The following is a 19,378-nucleotide window of genomic DNA, read 5'->3' as shown; positions in this document are numbered from 1 at the left end:
ATCCTTGAATTGTGGAATTATGATCAAAATAAAAAATTAATGAAATTAAATTCAAAGATTATAACCTGATTGACCAGTTGCCTATTTAAAGGGTGGTCTGCCATCATTCCAAGACATTGGAGACAATTCAGACCTATTTCTTCAGAAGGAGACCGACGACAGAGCTCAGAAGGATTCTTCCACAGTTCTTCTTCTTCATCTATTTCTCTGTAATTTTATGCTTTGGAATATTGGATTATTGTTAGCCATGATTATGCTTGGCTAATTCTCTTTTATTGTAGTTAGGGTCACGAGCCCTATGTGAACCCTTGTGTTACGATGGATTGATTTTGTTTTATTCATTTGTATAATTATCTTTGTCTCTACCTTGTGCGTATTTCCTATTCTCTTTATTAGAACTAATCAATCTGATAGTTGGGAATAGTTTGAGGGTTAGAACCCTAGATAGGAATATTGGGGTTTTCATCTTGAAAGGGGGTATGACAACAATTGGTATGCATGCTAGGAATAGATGTGTATTTAATTGCGGATGCTTAAATTATTGCGTTCATTGCTTAATACCATGAGGAACATTGCAAGGAATTGGGGTTCCAATTGGGGATTAAAGGGTTAACCTTGCAAGGAATTGAGGGTTAACTAATAAATATTTTTAGATAATAATTTATCCGAGTAATTATATGAATAAATATTGTGAATCAATCCAAAGTAAGAAGTGGGGATCATAAGGTGAGTGCGCTCTAGCTACAATATTTCTCATATTTTTATCCAAATCATTTTGCATCATTCTCTTATTTTTAAAATACAAAAATACGTCTTTGTCTTTAATTTCTATTGTTCTTCAAATCACTTGGGTTTTATATCTTGAAAGGACGTTTATAAGGTATTCGCTCACAATCCCTGTGGAGACGATAACTTACTTATCACTTTATTACTTGAACGATCGGTACACTTGCCGGTGAGCATCAAGTTTTTGGCGCCGTTGCCGGGGATTGTGATTTCTTATATCTTATAATCTTGAATTTCAAGATTTTTCTTTCTTTTTGTGATTATTTTATTTTCTTCTGTTCTTGTTTTAAATTGTTTTGAACATTGCTACTAATCTTCTCTTGAAGTTTTATGCGAGGCAAGGTTGATCCTACAGAATTGTTATTTGATCCTGAAATTACAAGGTTTGAAAGGCGAAACAAGAGACTTGCTCAGAGGAAATCAAAAGTGCCAAGTGCTCAATCTGAAGAAGCACCTGAAATCCCAACCATGGCAGCGAATAATGAAGCTGAAAATCCACTTATGGATACCATCCTCACTCCAGCCTTCAACAGGCCTAATTCAAGTATTGTCCAACCGAATATTGCTGACAATAATTGGGAGTTGAAGTCTTCCATAATTCAGTTGGTGGAGAGAGTTCAATTTGGAGGAGAGGAGCATGAGGATCCTCACAGGTTCATAAACCGGTTCTTAATGATATGTGACTCAACCAAGCACCCTCGGGTGTCTGATGATGCTATCCGGTTGAGATTATTCCCTTTTGTTGTAAAGGGAGAAGCACTTAGCTGGCTGGAGAGGCAGCCTGCACGGAGCATTGCTACATGGGAGGATTTGTCTACAAAGTTCTTTGCAGAGTTCTTTTCCATGGAGAGATACAATCAAATGGTGAATGATATCACCAACTTCACTCAAACTGAGGGTGAAACATTGTGTGCAGCCTGGAACAGGTTCAAGGACTTGATGAGGAGGTGCCCTCATTATAATTTGACTGCTGGTAATCAAGTCAGAATATTTTTCAATGGCATCACACCTGAAGATAGAATGGTTTTGAATGGTGCAGCTGGTGGTACTATTAAAACCATGAGGGCGAATGAAACTCTAGAGCTGATAGAGAGGATGGCCAGGAATGAAAATCAAGGGGTATCTTCAAAGTCTAAGAAAGGTAGCCTTCATCTAGAAGGTAATGAGTCAGTTCTGGCTGAAAATAAATTGCTAGCTCAACAAATGGCTAGTTTGACTTCCAGGCTTGATAAGATGCAGATCGCGGGAGTTCAAGCTCAGTCTGTTGCCTTTGTCTGTGACTACTGTACGGACAGTCATGCTCCTAATGAATGCCCATCTCTTGCTTCTTCTGATTCACCTCAACAAATGCAGGTGAATGGTATATGGTATGACCAGCGCCCTCAGCAGCCAAATCTTCAGAGAAATCAGAATTTTTCTGGTGGTAGTAACAATTTTCAGCGGAGAGCTCAGGGAGTTGGCATGGATTTCAAATCTAATACTTATAATCAGCCTTCACAGAATCAACAACGAGAGCCTGCTGAGTGGGAAAAAGCCTTTGCACAAATGGCCAAGACTTCGAATGAGATGGCTCAGACCACTAATACCTTTATGGAAGAGACTAGAGTTAACTACAAAAATACAAATGCTTCCATAAAGAACCTGGAGAATCAGATAGGCCAATTGGCAAAGCAAGTTTCAGAAAGAATTCCAGGTACTTTTTCTAGTAACACAGTTACAAATCCCAAGGAGGATTGTATGTTTATCACAACTAGAAGTGGAAAAGTGGTAGCAGCTCCAGAAAAGCCGAGAATAAATATGGAAGCTGAAAAGAAGCTAAAGGAGGTTAAGGAGCCAGAAAAAGAAATTAAAAAACCTGCTGAAGTGGAGAAGCCAGTTGAAAAGAAGAAGTTTGAGTTGAGTCCTGAATATGTGAGAGCCATAGCACCTTATCCTGACAGATTCAAGAAGGAGGATCAGAAGCAACATTATGGAAGGTTTCTTGATATATTCAAGAAATTGCATATCAATATCCCTTTTGCTGAAGCCTTGGCTAGCATGCCAAATTATGCCAAGTTCATGAAGGATTTGTTATCAAGAAAGCACAAGTTGCAAGAATGCCAAACGGTGACACTCACTGAGGAGTGTAGTGCTATTATTACAAAGAAGTTCCCGCCTAAGCGTCATGATCCAGGGAGCTTCAATATTTCTGTTGAAATTGGTAACAAAAAAAATTGGCAGAGCATTATGTGATCTAGGGGCTAGCATTAATTTGATGCCCCTTTCTATTTGTAATTCCTTGGGGATCACCGAGTTGAAACCCACTTTGGCATCTCTTCAGCTTGCTGATAAGTCTTTGAGGAAGCCCAGTGGTATTATTGAAGATGTTCTTGTGAAGGTAGACACGTTCATCTTTCCTGCTGATTTTGTAGTGTTGGATATGGAAGGGGGAGTTGAAATGCCTCTTTTGTTGGGTAGACCTTTCTTGGCCACTGCTCGGGCACTAATTGATGTTGAAAAGGGGAAGCTTGAGCTAAGAATGAATGATGAGACCGTTACCATCAATGTCTTTGATTCTCTAAAACAGTCTTCTCACAAAGATGATTGTTTTAGCCTTGAAGTAAAAGAAAAACAAAGTGCAACGGATGATGCCAAGGAAGATGGTGCCATAAAGGTGGAATTGGAGGAGCTTCCTCAACCTCAGAAAAATGTCTTCTTGACTAATAAGGAGGCGGTGATTGAAGCATTGAAGGAAGAGGAAACTGAATTGAAAAATAAAGATCCCTCTTCCCATACCAACAAAATCCCCAATGAGGATGATGACAAACATGGGAGGAAATCCAAAAGGAGGCGTCATCCTATAATGAAGAAGGTATTAAGAAAGGAGGTAGTGAAACTCTTTGATACAAGTTGGAAGAGACATCAAGAGCTGAAGTTTGACAAGAGACACCGAGACTCTATCTCTCGGAAAAATCAAAATTTCAAAGAGTTCTTAACATGGCTCCATGGTTTGGAGCAAATCTGGGAATAGTGGTCTCATACACCAAGGCAACCAGTACCACCAGACCTTCCATTTGCTGAGTCATCCCACGTTGCTGAGGGGGATGACATGGAGGGTTGAGTTTATCTCCTTGCTAATGGAGATCTTGTATATTAGTTTATTTTTCTGTTTCGTATTTTTCTTTTTAGTTACTTTGTGTTAGTATATCTTTCTTTGATGTTTTAATGTGCGCATTATAGTTTCTTCTATATGCCACTGTTTGTTCTATTGTACAGGTTTTTCTTCTTTCTCGTGGTTTAATTATTGCTGAGGACAGCAATTCTCTAAATCTGGGAATGGTAGGCTTGCACCTGAGAACTGCTGCAATTCTTCTATCAGGGGAGATATTCTAACTCTTTTAATTTTCTTAGTTATTTTTATAGTATTTTGTGTGCTATATATAAAAAAAAAATTGAACATGTTTTCTGAGCAAGTCCCAGGTTTAGATATGTTTTCCCTAGTTAATTTGCCTGATTCATCCTAGGAATCATGTTTTGTATGTACTTCTGGCATAATATTGTATTGGCATGAGTAGATTTCATGATTGCTCGTTTGTCTGAATTTTGTGCTTGAATGATTAATGATGCCTGATGTTCTTTTAGAAGTCTAGCTTAACATCATAGCTGGTAAGGTTTTGTGCTTAAACACTTATTTTATTCTGAGAGACCTCACTGTGATAGCATTCTAGAACTTGCTCTGTTTCTCTGTTATGCATGTATTGATTGATATGATAAAGACATTTTGTTCTTGTTAGCTACTGGCCAAAAATAACTCACCTGAATGAATTTTTCCATTGTTAGCCCCTTGAGCCTGAACCTATTTGTTATTAAATGACCTGTGGCCTGATTGATGGCTTAGCCTATATCCATATGACTTACCTTGATTGAGATTGAATTACTGAAATGTTGAAAAGAAAACAAATAAATTGAGGTAAGCTCCACAGAGGTCAAATAATTAGGGGAGGTAAAATTTCATCTGTGCCCTTAAAACAAAAAGGTTTGAAAAAGAAAAAGAAAAAAAAGGGTGAATGTAAAGAAAAGGTTGTTGAAAGGAATTAATTCCCGAAATTCTGTGGGAATGTTAGTGGAGCAAAATCATTGAGTTGAAGGTGTTAAAAATGAAATAATATCAGTTTTCAATCTCAGTGTTGTTTGAGCTACTTTCCATATATTCCTACCCATTAAACCCGACCAAGTTACAACCTGTGAAGTCCTTTTGATCAATTATGCATGTGTTAATGTTCCTCATCTTTAGGAACTTGAGAATATGATCAAGCTTATGGTAATGTTATTGCTGTGATGGATTGAGTGATTGTTACTCCCTTAAACACTTGAGTGCTGAGCGTTGTATGATTATCTTGGTGAGGGGTGTTCAAGTTAGACTCTGACATTTTCATGAGAATAGAAGGCATTGTTAGGAGTTCTTTGCATTGATTCAATCATGCTTAGCATAGTGATCTCTTGATTGTCTGTGTGATATTGTGTTGGAATAATTGATTGTTTCCTGGATTGAGCCTTGTACATTGCTGGGGACAACAACGTTTAAATCTGGGAATGAAGCACCATTTTTATGAGATAAAAGAGTGATCCATGTCATACGTGTGCATTCGTCAATAAAAGTAATATAGTAAAGAGATTTCGAAATAGAAGGAATTTTTGCAGGGCCCCAAATATCAGAGTGAACTACTTCAAAGGGAATTAAACTTTTATTCATACTGGGAAAATAGGGAATTCTATGGCTCTTAGCCAATTCACAAGTGTTACATTGAAATTGAGACACTTTTATGGAAGAGAATAAATGGGGAAATAATTTTTGCAGATAATGAAATGATAAATGGCCTAATCTACGGTGCCACAGCCAAACTTGAGACAATGCTGGAGAGTCAGAAACAGAGATGCAAGTCTGAGAGGTAGAAGGGGATAAAATTCGATGGAGGTCCAAGCAATAGAGGTCACCAATCTTAATGCCATAACCAAGTATCTTCTGCCGGAGGGGGTCCTGAAAAATACAATAAGAAGGAAAGAAAGTGATAACACACGGGAGATCAGAGGTTAATCGTGTCACAGACAACAGGTTAAACTCCAGGGAAGGTACACATAAAACATGAGAAAGAGACAAGTCAGAGGATAGTGAAATAGAGCCTTGTCCAGAAATGGGAGATGTACCACCATTTGCAGTAGTAATAAATGATTTCGAACAAGGTACAAAATTCGATAATAAGGTAGAATCATGAACCATATGATCAGAAGCACCAGTATCTATTATCCAACTAGTATTCATAGAATGAGCAGAAAGAACAAGGGACTTACCTAAGATGCTGCTTTGAACGACATTGGCCTTGGGAATTTGAGTGTCCGCATTAGCAACAAAGAGCTTATTCTGGGGAAGAATCTTCTTACGGGGTCGTTTAGAGAAGTCCCACCAATCGAGGTAACCAATTATCTCGTAGCAGCGCTGCTTGGAATGGCCAGACTCCCCACAATGCAAGCAAGTAAAGGAAGAGGATTTTGTCAGAGGGGCATTGTCACGGCGAGGTCTGGGGTTGGGACGAGGGGAATGAGTCAGAAAGGCAGCAGTGTCAGAGGAGGGTTTGGGGGGATTCATCGTCTGCCGTTGTTGATAATCTCGTCGGACATACGCATAAGAGCTTTCCAGATCAAGCTTGGGGTCTTTGCGTAATATTTCACCATGGACATGTTCGAACTCCGAATCGAGACCAGCAAGAAAGATGTGGACACAGAGGCGAGAGAGTGCTGAGTGTTGGTGAACCAAATCAGCCACTGAAGCAGAGGAAGCAGAGAGATGATCAATTTCTTGAAAGATGGCCAAGAGTTCATTGTAGTACGTGGCAAGGGGACGACCAGATTGCTTTGTGGTGAAGGACCTCTGGTTAAGGTCGAATAAACAGGACTCATCAGAGCCATCGTAGAACGTCTTGGCAGCAGCCTCCCAAATTTCGCAAGCCGTCTCCAACCGAATGAACCGCTTCATCAGATTAGGGCTCATCGAGTCAATCAACCAGCTTTTGACCCGTTTATTGTCCGTAATCCATGATTCAAGGGATGGGTCTCCGGGATCTGGCCGCGGGTTGTCGCCGGTGAGAAAACCGGTCTTGTTACGCGCCCCAATTCTCATATCCATGAGTTGGGACCAAAGAGGAAAATTTGTTTCATCAAGAATAACAGTTAACGGGAGAGAAGAGTGGTCCTGGTGAATGACAATATTCTGTGGAGGAGGAGGGATGGGTATGGTGGGGTTGATTTCTGGAGGATCAGGATTGTCAGCCATTGTTGAGACGAATTAGGTGTTGAGAGAAAAGAGTTCAGGAAAGGAACGGTGAGAAGAGATGAAGAAAACCGGGTCGGGATATGGGTGGGTTAAAAAAAATTATCTTTCAAAGAGAGAGAAAAAAAATTAAAAAAAACGAAGAGGTAATTACCCAAGATCAGAACCATCGCTCTGATACCATGTCAATTTGTGATAATCCATATTTCTCATTAATTGAATACTCATCACGTGAGTTATTTATACAGAGATGGAATAACAGAAAATATTAACAAACTAAATAAGAAAATATTAACAAACTAACAAATTCCTAATAATCCTAATTCTGTATCTTCTGATTACAACAATAATTTGAATTCGAATCTCCTATTCAATAGACACACGTTTCAGCATTAGGCCAGCGTGGGCAGTTTAGTCATAATGGCCAGGAGGCTTCAGAGTAAATTAGACAGAAGTTGTGAAATGTGAACGGGGTTTCTCTTTTGGTGAGCTATACGTAGCTTCCTTGTATGATATGAAAAATATCCATAGGAAGCGCTTATCCTACAGCTATAAATGCACAGGGATAGGATTAGAAACTTAGAAGCACAACACCTTGTTAATTTCAACTTCCAACCTCTCACCAATAAAACAATATCCTCTTCTTCTTATGTTTCCCTTTTCATATGGTCTCTCGATGTTTCTTCACATAATATGCACCTTGTTTCGTTGACCCCGATCCCCAACCCATGTTTTATTTGGTGATTCACTTGGTTCCTAAGCTAGAATAAATACTTGGCGTCCTTGATAATTTATATCATTCATCCTTTGCTCTGTCTTGGGAGAATTAACTTCTCAAGTTAAGGAACATTTTTTTTGTGTGTGTGTGTCTTTCTCCGTACACATTATTATTTTGCCAAAACCATGGAAGGAATAGAAGAAAGAAACGCAGGGCTTGAACACCACGATGGTGTTTATATGGGGTCCTGTTTATCAAATCTCATATTATCAGGGGGGACAAACACCCTTGACTCAATTTTCTCTCATTACACACCACCAAATACCACTATTACTATTGCTACCAGCTCTACGATGGAGCCATTAAGCACTTTGGGATCCTCAGTTTACCATCGCCAGAGAGATATCCTGCAAAAGTTCTATGAGGAAAACCGGTTGAATGGTTCTTCTGTTCCCAATTCCTCAAAAAATAAATTCCTAAACAGCATATGCACCAGCCCTTGTAACAAAAAGGTTTACAGGGGAGTGAGACAGAGACAGTGGGGAAAATGGGTCGCAGAGATTAGACTCCCTCAGAACAGAATGAGGGTGTGGTTGGGCACTTACGACACTCCTGAAGCTGCTGCTTATGCTTATGATCGTGCTGCTTATAAGCTCAGAGGTGAATATGCTCGTTTGAATTTCCCAGATGTGAAGGACCCGTGTAACTTATTAGGACTCGGAGATTCCACGAGATTGAACGCTTTGAAGAGCTCCGTGGATGCTAAAATTCAAGCCATGTGTCAAAAGGTTAAGAGAGACAAGGCCAAGAAGCGTTCTTCGAAGAAACTAAATTCTGGTAATAACGTTGACAACAGTGAGAGTGAGAAACCACAGGCACAGAAGATAGAGTCATCTTCTTGTTCTTGTTCTTCATCTTCGTTGCCGTCAAAGGTAATAGAGGAGTCGGATTTTGAAGACTGTTCCTTGGCAAGGATGCCATCCTTTGATGTTGAGTTGATTTGGGAAGTTTTGGCCAATTAGGAAAAAAACGTGTTACCATGACTGAATGTAGGAGAATCTTAGCTTATGAGTTATTTTTCAGGTTTACCACAATGCAAATGAGTGCTGAATTGTAAATGGAAATTAATATTTTGAATGTGATCTTAGTGGGTAAGCTTATGCCTGCTTAGCTGTAGGTGTTGTTTGTTTGAATGGGGACATGTCCTTTAGCTTTTTAAGGTAGGATGTGATTGGTGTTATTTCGGCCTTGAATTTTTGCTCAAGGCTTTAGGAGTCTTCTATAACAGTTTGTCTTCATATTGATTGATTCTCTTTCTCTGTCTCTCCTTATCACTCCTTCTTTATGTTTAATTTATAAATTTTGCCCATTGATGGCATATTATGTCCATGGGAACCGAGGATACTATCAATGTCCATGGGAACCGAGGATACTACTTCATCCCATTATATTATGTTGCCTCAATTATGTTATTCGTGCATGATTTAATACAATCTAATTGAACAATCAATAACCATTAATTTATTTAGAGTTTAGTGTTTGTCATTTTATTTAAATTTTTTTTTGGTATAAACCGGAGGTATCTCCATTCAACCTCCTCTGGTCCCCTTGCCATCGGGATACGGCCCTGTAAGCTAGTCCCTTATTGAAACAGCGGATGCATTGAGCTTCGCTACCGGAGGAAGGATGGGACTAAACCCTCAATCGACCTTCGCTATCGGAGGAAGGATGAGACTAAACTCCCAATCGACCCCTCATTGAAATAGGGGATGCATTGAGCTTCGCTACCGGAACTAATTTTCCAAGAATTTGCTTCAGACAAGGTTTGAACCCCTGACTCAAGCAAACCCTTGGGAGCTCAGTTGTCAACTGAGCTACCTTTGGAGGAGGTTTAGTGTTTGTGTCATTTTTAATGAAACTAAGTCATTTTGGTGTGTTTTGTCATTTTCTCTAATTTATAAAATTAGAAATAAAAAGAAAATGGAAGAGAGAGAATATAAAAAAACTTACCAAAACGACATAGTTTTATTAAAAATAACGTAACTTTGTGTTATTTAAAATGATAAATATTTTTCTTCTTAGTGAAAGGTTAAATTCTTTGCCTCAATTGTGCTATTCATGCATGATGTAATACATTCCAATTCTAGTTTTAAGTCCAAATAGTAATAAATTCGGTTTCTTTTAAGAGAAGTTTAGTGTTTTTTGGATTTTTTTTTTTTGGTAATCTAGGGGGAAAAACCCCAGAAGATCAATTCAAAACAACTTTACGAAAAAAACAAACCGAAGAAAAATCACACAAATACAAAGGCCAAATACCAGGAGGGGGTAAAAAAATACACACATTATTCTCTAAATAATTGTCTAAGGGATACTTAGAGAGCCAGTCAGCACAACCATTGCTCTCTCGAAAAGCATGAATCAGGTGAACATCCCAGTCCTTCTGTAACCATGCTCGAATATGAGCCACCAGACGAGACTCTTGAGCTGCTCTTCCACCATTGGTGAGCAAAGTGATAACCGAACTAGAATCACTTTCTAAAATACATCTTCTCCAACCACCATCCCAAGCAGCTTGAAGACCTTTTAGGATACCCCATAGTTCAGCTACAAAAGCTGAACACTGCCCTATAGGATAAGCCACACCATGTAACCATCTGCCTGAATCATCCCTTATAATGACTCCACAAGCAGCCCCACCACCAGCATTTCTAGCCGCTCCATCCGTATTAATTTTAATCCAACCTGCCTCCGGAGGAATCCAACAAACAGGAATAAAATGTTGAGTTTTCCTCAAGATAGTACCATTAGCAAGAGTCCAAGATTGGGAAATCTCACGGACGTGAGTATAAATGGTCTCAGCTTTGTAAGCAAACCAAGTAATATTTGTACCATGAACCTTGCTATTCCTCGAAAACCAAGCATTCCATATTATCACAACAAATACAAGAGACTAAGGAACAGAAAAAATATCAGTGGAATCAATTTTAAGATTATTCAAAAGCCACATATCTAAATCGGTGTTAAAAAACACATCCACTGCCTCAGGATTCAGCACATCCATCCATAGGCGTTTGATTTGAGTCTCTAGCCATATGGATTATTGTTTCATCTTCTAGTTGACACAGTGGGCAAATAGCAGAAGTCAAATTCATTCTTTCCAATACCTTCCTTGTAGGTAAACGGTTATGTGCAATTTTCCACAATAATAAACTCATACGGTTTGGACATTTAATCTTCCAAATTAAAGGCCAAATATTATCAACATGACTAACCTCAACAGGCTGATTTGAAAGAGTTCCATACAGATTTTTAACCGTGATAGCACCTGAACCAGAAAGGTTCCAACTAATTCTATCGACTCCATGAGATTCATGAGGGGGAAGTTGACTTCGAATAACTTGGATTGTATCCTGAGGAAGGAGGTCGGCCAACCTGTGACAGTCCCAAGAACCATCAGGAGCAACATAGTTCAAAACCTTTTTGCCAATCTCTGATTGCGGTATATGACAAATAATTTTATTAGCCAAGACACCTTCATTTCCAACCCAATTATCTTCCCAAAAATCAACAAGAGAGCCATCTCCTACATCCCAAACCAACCGTGGCTTAAGCTTCTGCCAAATATCACAAAGAGACTTCCAAAGTCGAGAGTGACCAGAAGAACAGTTGAAACCCTCAGAGGTGTTGTCTTCAGTAACATATTTAGCCTTCAAAACTTTGAACCAATTGTCTTCGGTGTTTTTTGGATTTTATTTGTTAAAAAAAAATTAGGGATTTAACATTTCTCATACAATAGGAGATAAATTATCTCTTAGAAGCTCAAAATAACATTGTTTTGAGGTTTGGAAAAAAATATATTGTGTTCTAATAAAATTCATAATATTTGAATAAAGTAAAATTTTTAAAATACCTCATATTTTTCTTTCCTAAACCTCAAAACGGAGTTATTTTACAATTGTTGGAGATGATCTTATTTTTTGTTACAGGAAAAATACTTTTTTCAAAATATTTATATTAGGTGGAATTTTTTTAAATTTTTTAAAAATATACTTATAATTGCATTTTAAAAGCATTCAAATAGAATAATTTTTAAAATTAACTTTTAAGATATCATTGTTATACATAAATTAATTATTTTCATATTATTTTTTTTAAAATTAATTATTTTAGAAATCATTTCACTTAAGTTTAAATCAAACGGCTTAGGAAGAGTAATAGTCATTGCTAATTTTCCAAACTCCGATAATTGAATTACAAATGAGTCAAAGTCTATAATATAAATTAGGTTGATGGACGAATTTAATCTTATTTTTAAAATTATTTATTAATTTATCTTATTTTTAAAATTATTTATCAATTTATTATATTTTATCAAAAATTGGTCACTTTTGAACATGCGAGTTCCACGAGCCTAATATGTGTAAGTGATATGATAATGACATATGTCATATTTATGGGATCTATATGGTAAATAATAATGAACTTTTATCAAAATAGAATAGATTAGTAAATAATTTTAAAAATAAAATAATTTGGTACATAATTATCAATATTAGGATAAATTAACCATTCCCCCGCAATGTCCACTACTGGAGAGTCAAGAGCAAAGAGGCCTGGACCAAATGTTATTCTCGTGCAATTGTCTATATACTATGTTCACTATTTAGTTTCTAGTGGGGCTGAGGTGCCTCACATTTGATAATAGGCCCAAATCACTTTCATGATGTATGAGACTTTGGGATTATTAATTATCTCACATTGTTGACGAAAATAATGAGAATTGCCCTCTATTTAGGGAGGGATATGATTAATTTAAGCTCTTTGGAAAAATCTTATGGTGTCCCTTTGTTATATTAGTGATTTTCAAAAAAATTGGAACTATGAGGGTGATAATCCAATTTATCCATGTTTGGTAGAAGATTTTTGAATTTTTTTCGATAATGTGATTTTTTCAGAATTTTATTTTGTGTGTAAAATGTAAACCAAAATACCATTATCACTTTCCTGAAAAAATGAAAAATTAGATGCAAAAATTTTGACAAAAATTACAGTAATATTTTAGTTTACCAAATAATATTTTAGTAACATTCTCAGAAAATTCATTTTTCACCATATTCTCGAAAATCACGATTCTCGATAAAAAAAAAATAAATTTCTCTACTAAATACCCTCGCAGTGTCCCTTATAAGCAGTTTGCGCTTCCCATATCATTTTAACAACGATATCTATGGGTGAAATGTGATGGGTTTTTTTGGGTATAGAATGTGATGTTTAATTTGGGCTTTGACATACCTTTTAAGAATGAGAAAAAAACTAAAATAATATTATTTGAAGTATATTGTATTTACAACTTATTTTATTTACAATCTATTATTCATATTTATTAATTAATTATTTATTTTCAATAAATTATAATCGTTAGATTGACGAAAATCAACAGTTAATTTTTTTTTTTTTTGTATAACCTGGAGGTATCCCCATTCAACCTCTCTCGGGATACACCCCTGTAGGCTAGTCCCTCATTAGAACAACTGGTGCATTAAGCTTCGCTACCGGAGGAAGGATGAGACTAATCCCCCCATTCGAGGAGGGAGGCACATCCTCTGGCCTAGGGGTGTTCGCGGTCTGGATTGGATCGGTTTTGGAAGCAAAAATCATCTGATCCAATCCCTTCGGTTTGATCATATAATCATTCATTCGGTTTGGATTTTTTTTTCAAATCCGATCCAATCCAATTTTTTTCGCTTTGGATTGGATCGGTTTTCGGTTTTTTGAAAATCCTAAAATTTATTTCATGATTATTGTGCAAATAACATCTTTTGTATATATTGTCTTTGTAAATTATTATTTTTTGAAATACAAAAACATTAGTAAACTATAATATAGTTTTTTTTTTGGACAATGAGATATGAAGCTCTACAAAGATAAAATTTTGTTGATGAGATGTGATTAGAATTTTTCTTGGGTTTAGTTAATGGGTTAATGGGTCTTGGGTTTAGAAATTTTTAGGTTATGATTAGGGAAAGACCCAAGTAGGTAGAGGGAAATTAATATATTGGATCGGTTTGGATTGGATCGGTTTTCATCAACCAATCCAAAAATTGATCCAATCCAATTAAAATTTGCAATTTTTCTTCGGTTTATTCGGTTTGGTTACCGCGGTTTGAATGGGTTTGGATCGGTTGATGAACACTCCTACTCTAGTCCCCAAAGATTTTTCAAGAATTTGCTTGAGGCAAGGTTTGAACTCCTGACTCAAGCAAACCCTTAGGAGCTCAGTTGCCAACTGAGCTACCCTTGGGGGTTATAGTTAAGATTTAGTTATAATAAGTTGTAAATATAACTTTTCTATTGACCCATTTAATAAAAATATCTCAAACAATGGTTTTCACTCTCCCATACTATCAATCTGCAATCATAATAGACATTCATGCATATATTTAAAAATAAAATAATATTATTACAAAAATAAAATAAAATAAGAAGCAAAGTGTACAATTATAACTTACACGAGTAATTATACTAACATAAATTAAACATATACACGTTCATTCATATTCAAACTCAATTAGGTTGTTATTAACAAGACTATGATTTTACTATATACTTTATATAATTTGTGCTAGTATATTTTTCCCAATTATAATGTGCATATCAAGTCGTTGAAAAATGTTAAGAACCTTGAGGTCACCACCTCAGAAGCTAGCTCAAAGGGTGAAAGTGTCCAAGACTTTATAAACTCCACATTAGAAAAACTTGAGTGTCCTCTTCATCAATCCAGTGTGTTTGTTCTCGCGGTGGTGGTGGTTACTGGATCAAACTTGTAATCCTAGACATTGTATTAATTAGTATGAAAAAGAATCATGATATTTTGTCAAGACGAGACACAGAAATCAGGACGATGGTGAAGTGATAAATTTCAACTGGAAAATGACACACTAACAAAAATATAAATAAGGAAGAGAAAACGGAAGATTGAGAGCATTGACCAATAGATCGAGGGTAATGCGGAACTGACCACGTGACTGGAGCCATATACTGTGTTAGTAAATATCTTATGGATTCACATTGCAACAATTGTGAAAGACTTAGTAAAACAATAAATAAATTCAGGAAAGCCAGTTGACTTGAATATGTCGGGCACCCTTAAAATTGTAAATAATGCATAGATGTAGCCCGTACTAGTAATAAAATAAAGGCGTAAGCTTTGACTTTCATGCACAAACGCGTCAGATTTTTTTTATTTGACTTTTACTAGTACAATAGTGTGAACGATGGTGCTTCATTCATCACCGCGACTCGTATTAAAAAGTAACTTGATATTCTCTTTGAGCGGTACCACAGAAATCAGAGTCTTTATTTCTATTATTCAATTACAGCTACATAATTTAAATTATAATTTAAATGTAGTATGTTCGATCGAATTATAAATTCCTTCGCAGTGCGCGTAACGGAAGTTAGAGTTACCTCTAATTAGCTCTTATGTAAAGTTGTAACCAGCTCAAACAAGATTATCTCCGGTGGTGGTGAATACATTTGATTTATTCAAAATAAATAAATAAATAAATTGTAACCTGGCCTCTTCATTTTTCTCTATTATTGTTGGTGTTTGGAAGTCATGACTCAGCCTTTTGTTGTATAAATAGCTAGCAAGTGGAGCAGAAGATAACCATTGCAAATATATCCTTCCAATCAAAATAACAGAAAGAAAAAGAAACACTCTTTCTTAATGGGGAGCACAAAAAGTGAGTCCTACTTTGTCTTTATGAGCTATGATCCAGAATACGAGAGGCTTCGAGCTGATCGGTCTGTTCTCATCACTTCTCCTTTGTATTAATATTAGTAAGAATATATTACTTACACCATTTTCTTAAATATTGTTCATTTTGATTTTTGTTGTTTGTTCTTGCTAGAACCAAGAGGGGGGCGCATGAACTTGATTTGTATCTTAGTAGAAAGCACGATGAGGTCTTAGCAAGCACCCTAGAGCCAGGAAGCTACAAGAAGATATCTTCTTTGGTCATTGTTGATGGGTTTGCAGTGGAAATCACCGAGGATCAAGTAATTATATATGCATAACTATAACCACTCGATTATTATTTTATAAATTGCCCTCTTTCTTTGTTTCTTTGTTTTCTTTTGTTTGTCTTCTGTGTCTTAATTTGCTATCTTTTTTTAAACAGGCCAATATGCTCAGATCTGCAAAAGGAGTGAGGGTTGTGGAGAAAAATGAAGAAGTAGCTTAGTGTAGAGTAGGAGATCAGTGTTAATTTTCAGGAGAAAAATCAAATGAGTTTTGTTCAATTAGCTTCTCTACTCTTGAACTTTCTCATGGTGTTTAATTTGCTATGTCAGTGATTATGAAGTTGTGAACTTTCTCATGAGAGTTTAATTATTTTGGGTATAATGAAGCATGAGTTTGGTAATTATCATCTATACCTGAATATTATATAGTCCCGAGTTGCTTGTTGGTTTAGAGTATTTCTAATTATATCATGCTACAACTCGGTTCGATACCAGCGAAAGAACACTTGTGACCACCAGAATATTATATATATATATGTTTATGCATCGTATAGGAGAACAACTCTCTTCCGCGCGCATCCGATTAATTGAACTGCACGCATGTGATGAACTGATCGAAGACCTCCTTAGTTTAAGAAGAAAATAGATGATCGATGGACCTCACCGGAAAATGTAATTTAAAAAAAAAATCGGAATTTTATTTCTTTTGTAAAGTGTGTTCTTTCTTCCCTCCTAAATCATGCATTTTAAAGTGAGTGGGTTTGAACTTTATGATTCTGATATTATTTCTAAATTAATACAATGTTGAGCTCATCAGTGTTCAAATGTAAGATACTCAAACGAAAGAAAAATGTATTCAAAGTTATTTAAATATTTAGCGTCATGCTACAACAATAGAGTCTCTAAAAAATAAGAAAGAGGAAAGATTTTCATAGGTTTCATTTGAGTAAAAATAAAGACACACGGGCTCTTTTGATACAAAACTACAGACACTTATAACGGTGTACATGGTTAAAAAATTTCTATCATCATTAATATTCACAAGTAAAAAATTTTCAGCTACCCATTGTTTTTCTTTGCATTTTATATTTTTCCGTTTCATTTTTTTATTTTTGGCTGCATGCTACATGCCACTGTGTGGGAGGGTTAATTCATGTTTAACATGGTTTCAATACATAGGAAAAATAACAAATTGCTAGCATTTGCACTAAACGACATAATTTTAACACTTTACTAAAACAAAGGAAAACAAAAAGTGAGGACACACTATAAAGAAATGGTATAATGTTTCTCATATTATACGAGATAATTTTATATTTTATAGTCCATATTTGTTTTTTTTGTTTTTTCTTTTTATATGAACCCAAACACTTTTATGTGTGTGTAGGAGATAAATTTATTTTTTATATCATACGAAATATTAAATCTATAGAAAAATACTTAGCTGTCCATTGCCAGTTCTGGATAATTACATGTCAGGCAAAGAAAGTGTGAATCGACGTCTCACATTAACAATATGATAACAAAGCTTGAAAATGGTACTTAAAACAGCCAGGCAGGGATAACAACTGGACCGGAATTCCTTTTCTAGATCCGCACAAAGTTTCTTTCACTATAATACCAAAGGTGGGGCGTGGGGCTCCGTTTTCTTTAAACCTTTTGTTTAAGTAAACCTAATTAACGCAATATCGATTAGTTTAAAGCTGGTGCCTTCTGGTCCACTAAAGGCCCAATGAATTGCCTCAGGCCCATACAAAAATGCAAATTGAAACATACGAGACAAACATCAAAGCATCAACGTTATTTAGTTTGAAAATTAATTTAATAAAAAAGTTCATTAACTGATAAAATATAATAAACTTATTTCACTATTGGATCTTGGGGCGACTATCCCAATTCCCAAAGATTATTTTCTCCATTCCTAGGATTTAAACCCGAGACTTTTAATTAAAAGAGTAAATACTATTTTCGGTTCTCAGCAAATTTTACGATGCTCACTTTAATTCCTAGCAAATGAAAAGGCTATTTGTGATCCTAAGAAATTCAAAGTGGATTCATTTTAGTCCTTTTGAGGGACTAATATGAATCTTTTTTGAATTTATAAGGGACCACGATTTCAATTGAATGGGTCTTTTTTTGAATTTCTTAGAAATCACGAATAACTTTTTTATTTGTTAGAGACTAAAGCAGGTATCGTGAGATTTGTTGAGGATAAAAATGTATTTACTCTAATTATTTTAATAAATTCTTCACATGTGAACGAATAATTCTTGGTAAAAATTGATTTAGAAAAACAGCTATCATTTTTTTTTTTTTTTGAAAATAACAGTTACCATTTTTCAAATAAAGAAGAGACAGCTAGAGCGACACGTCTATCATGGAACAATAAAAAACACTGCAAATGCAAACTCCCAATTCCCAACCAGGATTGCTAGATAAGGTAATAAAGGAGTACGAGCTAGAGTCACTTGCTTTCAATTTTCAACAAAGTTGAAAAGAAAGCCTTGGAATAAGGGTCAGACCATTCACATGCAGAAGCTATTTCTTTCTCAACCTTCAAGCTCACTGACAATGCCCCCCCTCCCCACTACACCAAGGTTGATTTTGGCCCTCTTTCCAGGTTGAATCCTCGTGCAGTCTGCATAACCTCTTAAAAATTTTCCATTTCTTTTTCTATGGAGAATATACACATGACGCATATATGGTAGGGGCCCCTTTTATTGATAGTGCTAACTTACTCAAAACAAAGCCTCTCTTGTATCTCATCGCCAAAAAAACAAAAGAACTACTTTCTCCTATGGAGTATAGCACTTAATTTGCGTGTGTAGCATACATGTCTGGATCATGTAAAGTACAAACTATAAGGGGACCCCCCGGGCGTGCAGTCAGGCCTTGGCCCTGCCTTACTCATTAAGGACAATTTCATTTATATTTTAAAGACTATAATATTAAATCCAAAAGGCCCTATTTGCTGAGAGGGGTTTGACAAAAAAGGTAATATTTTATTTTTAGTTTTCCCCCAAGAGGATGATTAATATGGCCCTTGACCCTTGAATGTTAGACATGATGGTTTACATACTTAAATACATGACCAAAAAAGAGAACAAAAGCAACCTAGGAAGCATAAGCATAATTCATCGAATATACCTAAATAGAAGCAAGAACAAAGTTAAAGATCGCATGGTTTTTTTAGATATGTACATTGTTTTTTCAATTTAACCCAAGTGTGATGAAGGTTAAATGTCTTTCCAAGTATGCTTATTCAAGGAATGAACTTTCAACCAAAAATTAATGAATTTCCATCGAAAATGGTTGTAAAGATTTTCCCGTTGATAAATTCTGTCGAAAATAGATTTTTAGGGTTTAACTATGTAGATTTACCCGTAGGCGAAATTATATATATATAAATTTTATTATAATGCTTGTGTTTTCTGAAGTCGCATGAGTTTTAAATTAAGTGTCCGTGGGAATAATACGATCGACGGAAGTGTAAAAAATGATTGTGGTTTGGAATATTAAGAATCATTATGATTCTTTAATACAAA

General features: G+C 35.9%; 2 protein-coding genes across 2 annotated transcripts; both read left to right on the top strand.

Annotated features, from left to right (window-relative positions):
* The first annotated feature begins 7,993 nt into the window (after window positions 1-7,993).
* On the top strand, window positions 7,994-8,830 carry LOC133284786 (ethylene-responsive transcription factor ERF061-like). The gene has a single exon (XM_061481864.1). The coding sequence runs from the start codon at window positions 7,994-7,996 to the stop codon at window positions 8,828-8,830; it is 837 nt and encodes a 278-aa protein (XP_061337848.1).
* A 6,655-nt stretch (window positions 8,831-15,485) lies between these two features.
* Window positions 15,486-16,168, top strand: LOC133284758 (subtilisin-like protease SBT2.5). The gene is made up of 3 exons (XM_061481823.1): window positions 15,486-15,614; window positions 15,722-15,869; window positions 15,992-16,168. The coding sequence occupies exons 1-3, from the start codon at window positions 15,538-15,540 to the stop codon at window positions 16,052-16,054; spliced, it is 288 nt and encodes a 95-aa protein (XP_061337807.1). The 5' UTR covers window positions 15,486-15,537; the 3' UTR covers window positions 16,055-16,168.
* Window positions 16,169-19,378: the final 3,210 nt, after the last annotated feature.

This window comes from Gastrolobium bilobum, unplaced genomic scaffold, assembly GCF_033153095.1.
Source record: "Gastrolobium bilobum isolate Gb01-03AN ecotype WA unplaced genomic scaffold, APGP_CSIRO_Gbil_v1 utg27505, whole genome shotgun sequence".
In the NCBI taxonomy this organism is placed as follows: domain Eukaryota; kingdom Viridiplantae; phylum Streptophyta; class Magnoliopsida; order Fabales; family Fabaceae; genus Gastrolobium; species Gastrolobium bilobum.
Note: the sequence above shows the minus strand (reverse complement) of the source record. Positions and strands in the feature narration are given on the sequence as shown.

Bases quoted from the DNA above. Each gene is read 5' to 3' on its own strand.
- LOC133284786 (XM_061481864.1), top strand. From the start codon at position 7,994: ATGGAAGGAATAGAAGAAAGAAACGCAGGGCTTGAACACCACGATGGT.
- LOC133284758 (XM_061481823.1), top strand. From the start codon at position 15,538: ATGGGGAGCACAAAAAGTGAGTCCTACTTTGTCTTTATGAGCTATGAT. The intron at 15,615-15,721 runs GTCTGTTCTCAT...TGTTCTTGCTAG, and splicing joins GAGAGGCTTCGAGCTGATCG to AACCAAGAGGGGGGCGCATG. The intron at 15,870-15,991 runs GTAATTATATAT...TTTTTTAAACAG, and splicing joins TGGAAATCACCGAGGATCAA to GCCAATATGCTCAGATCTGC.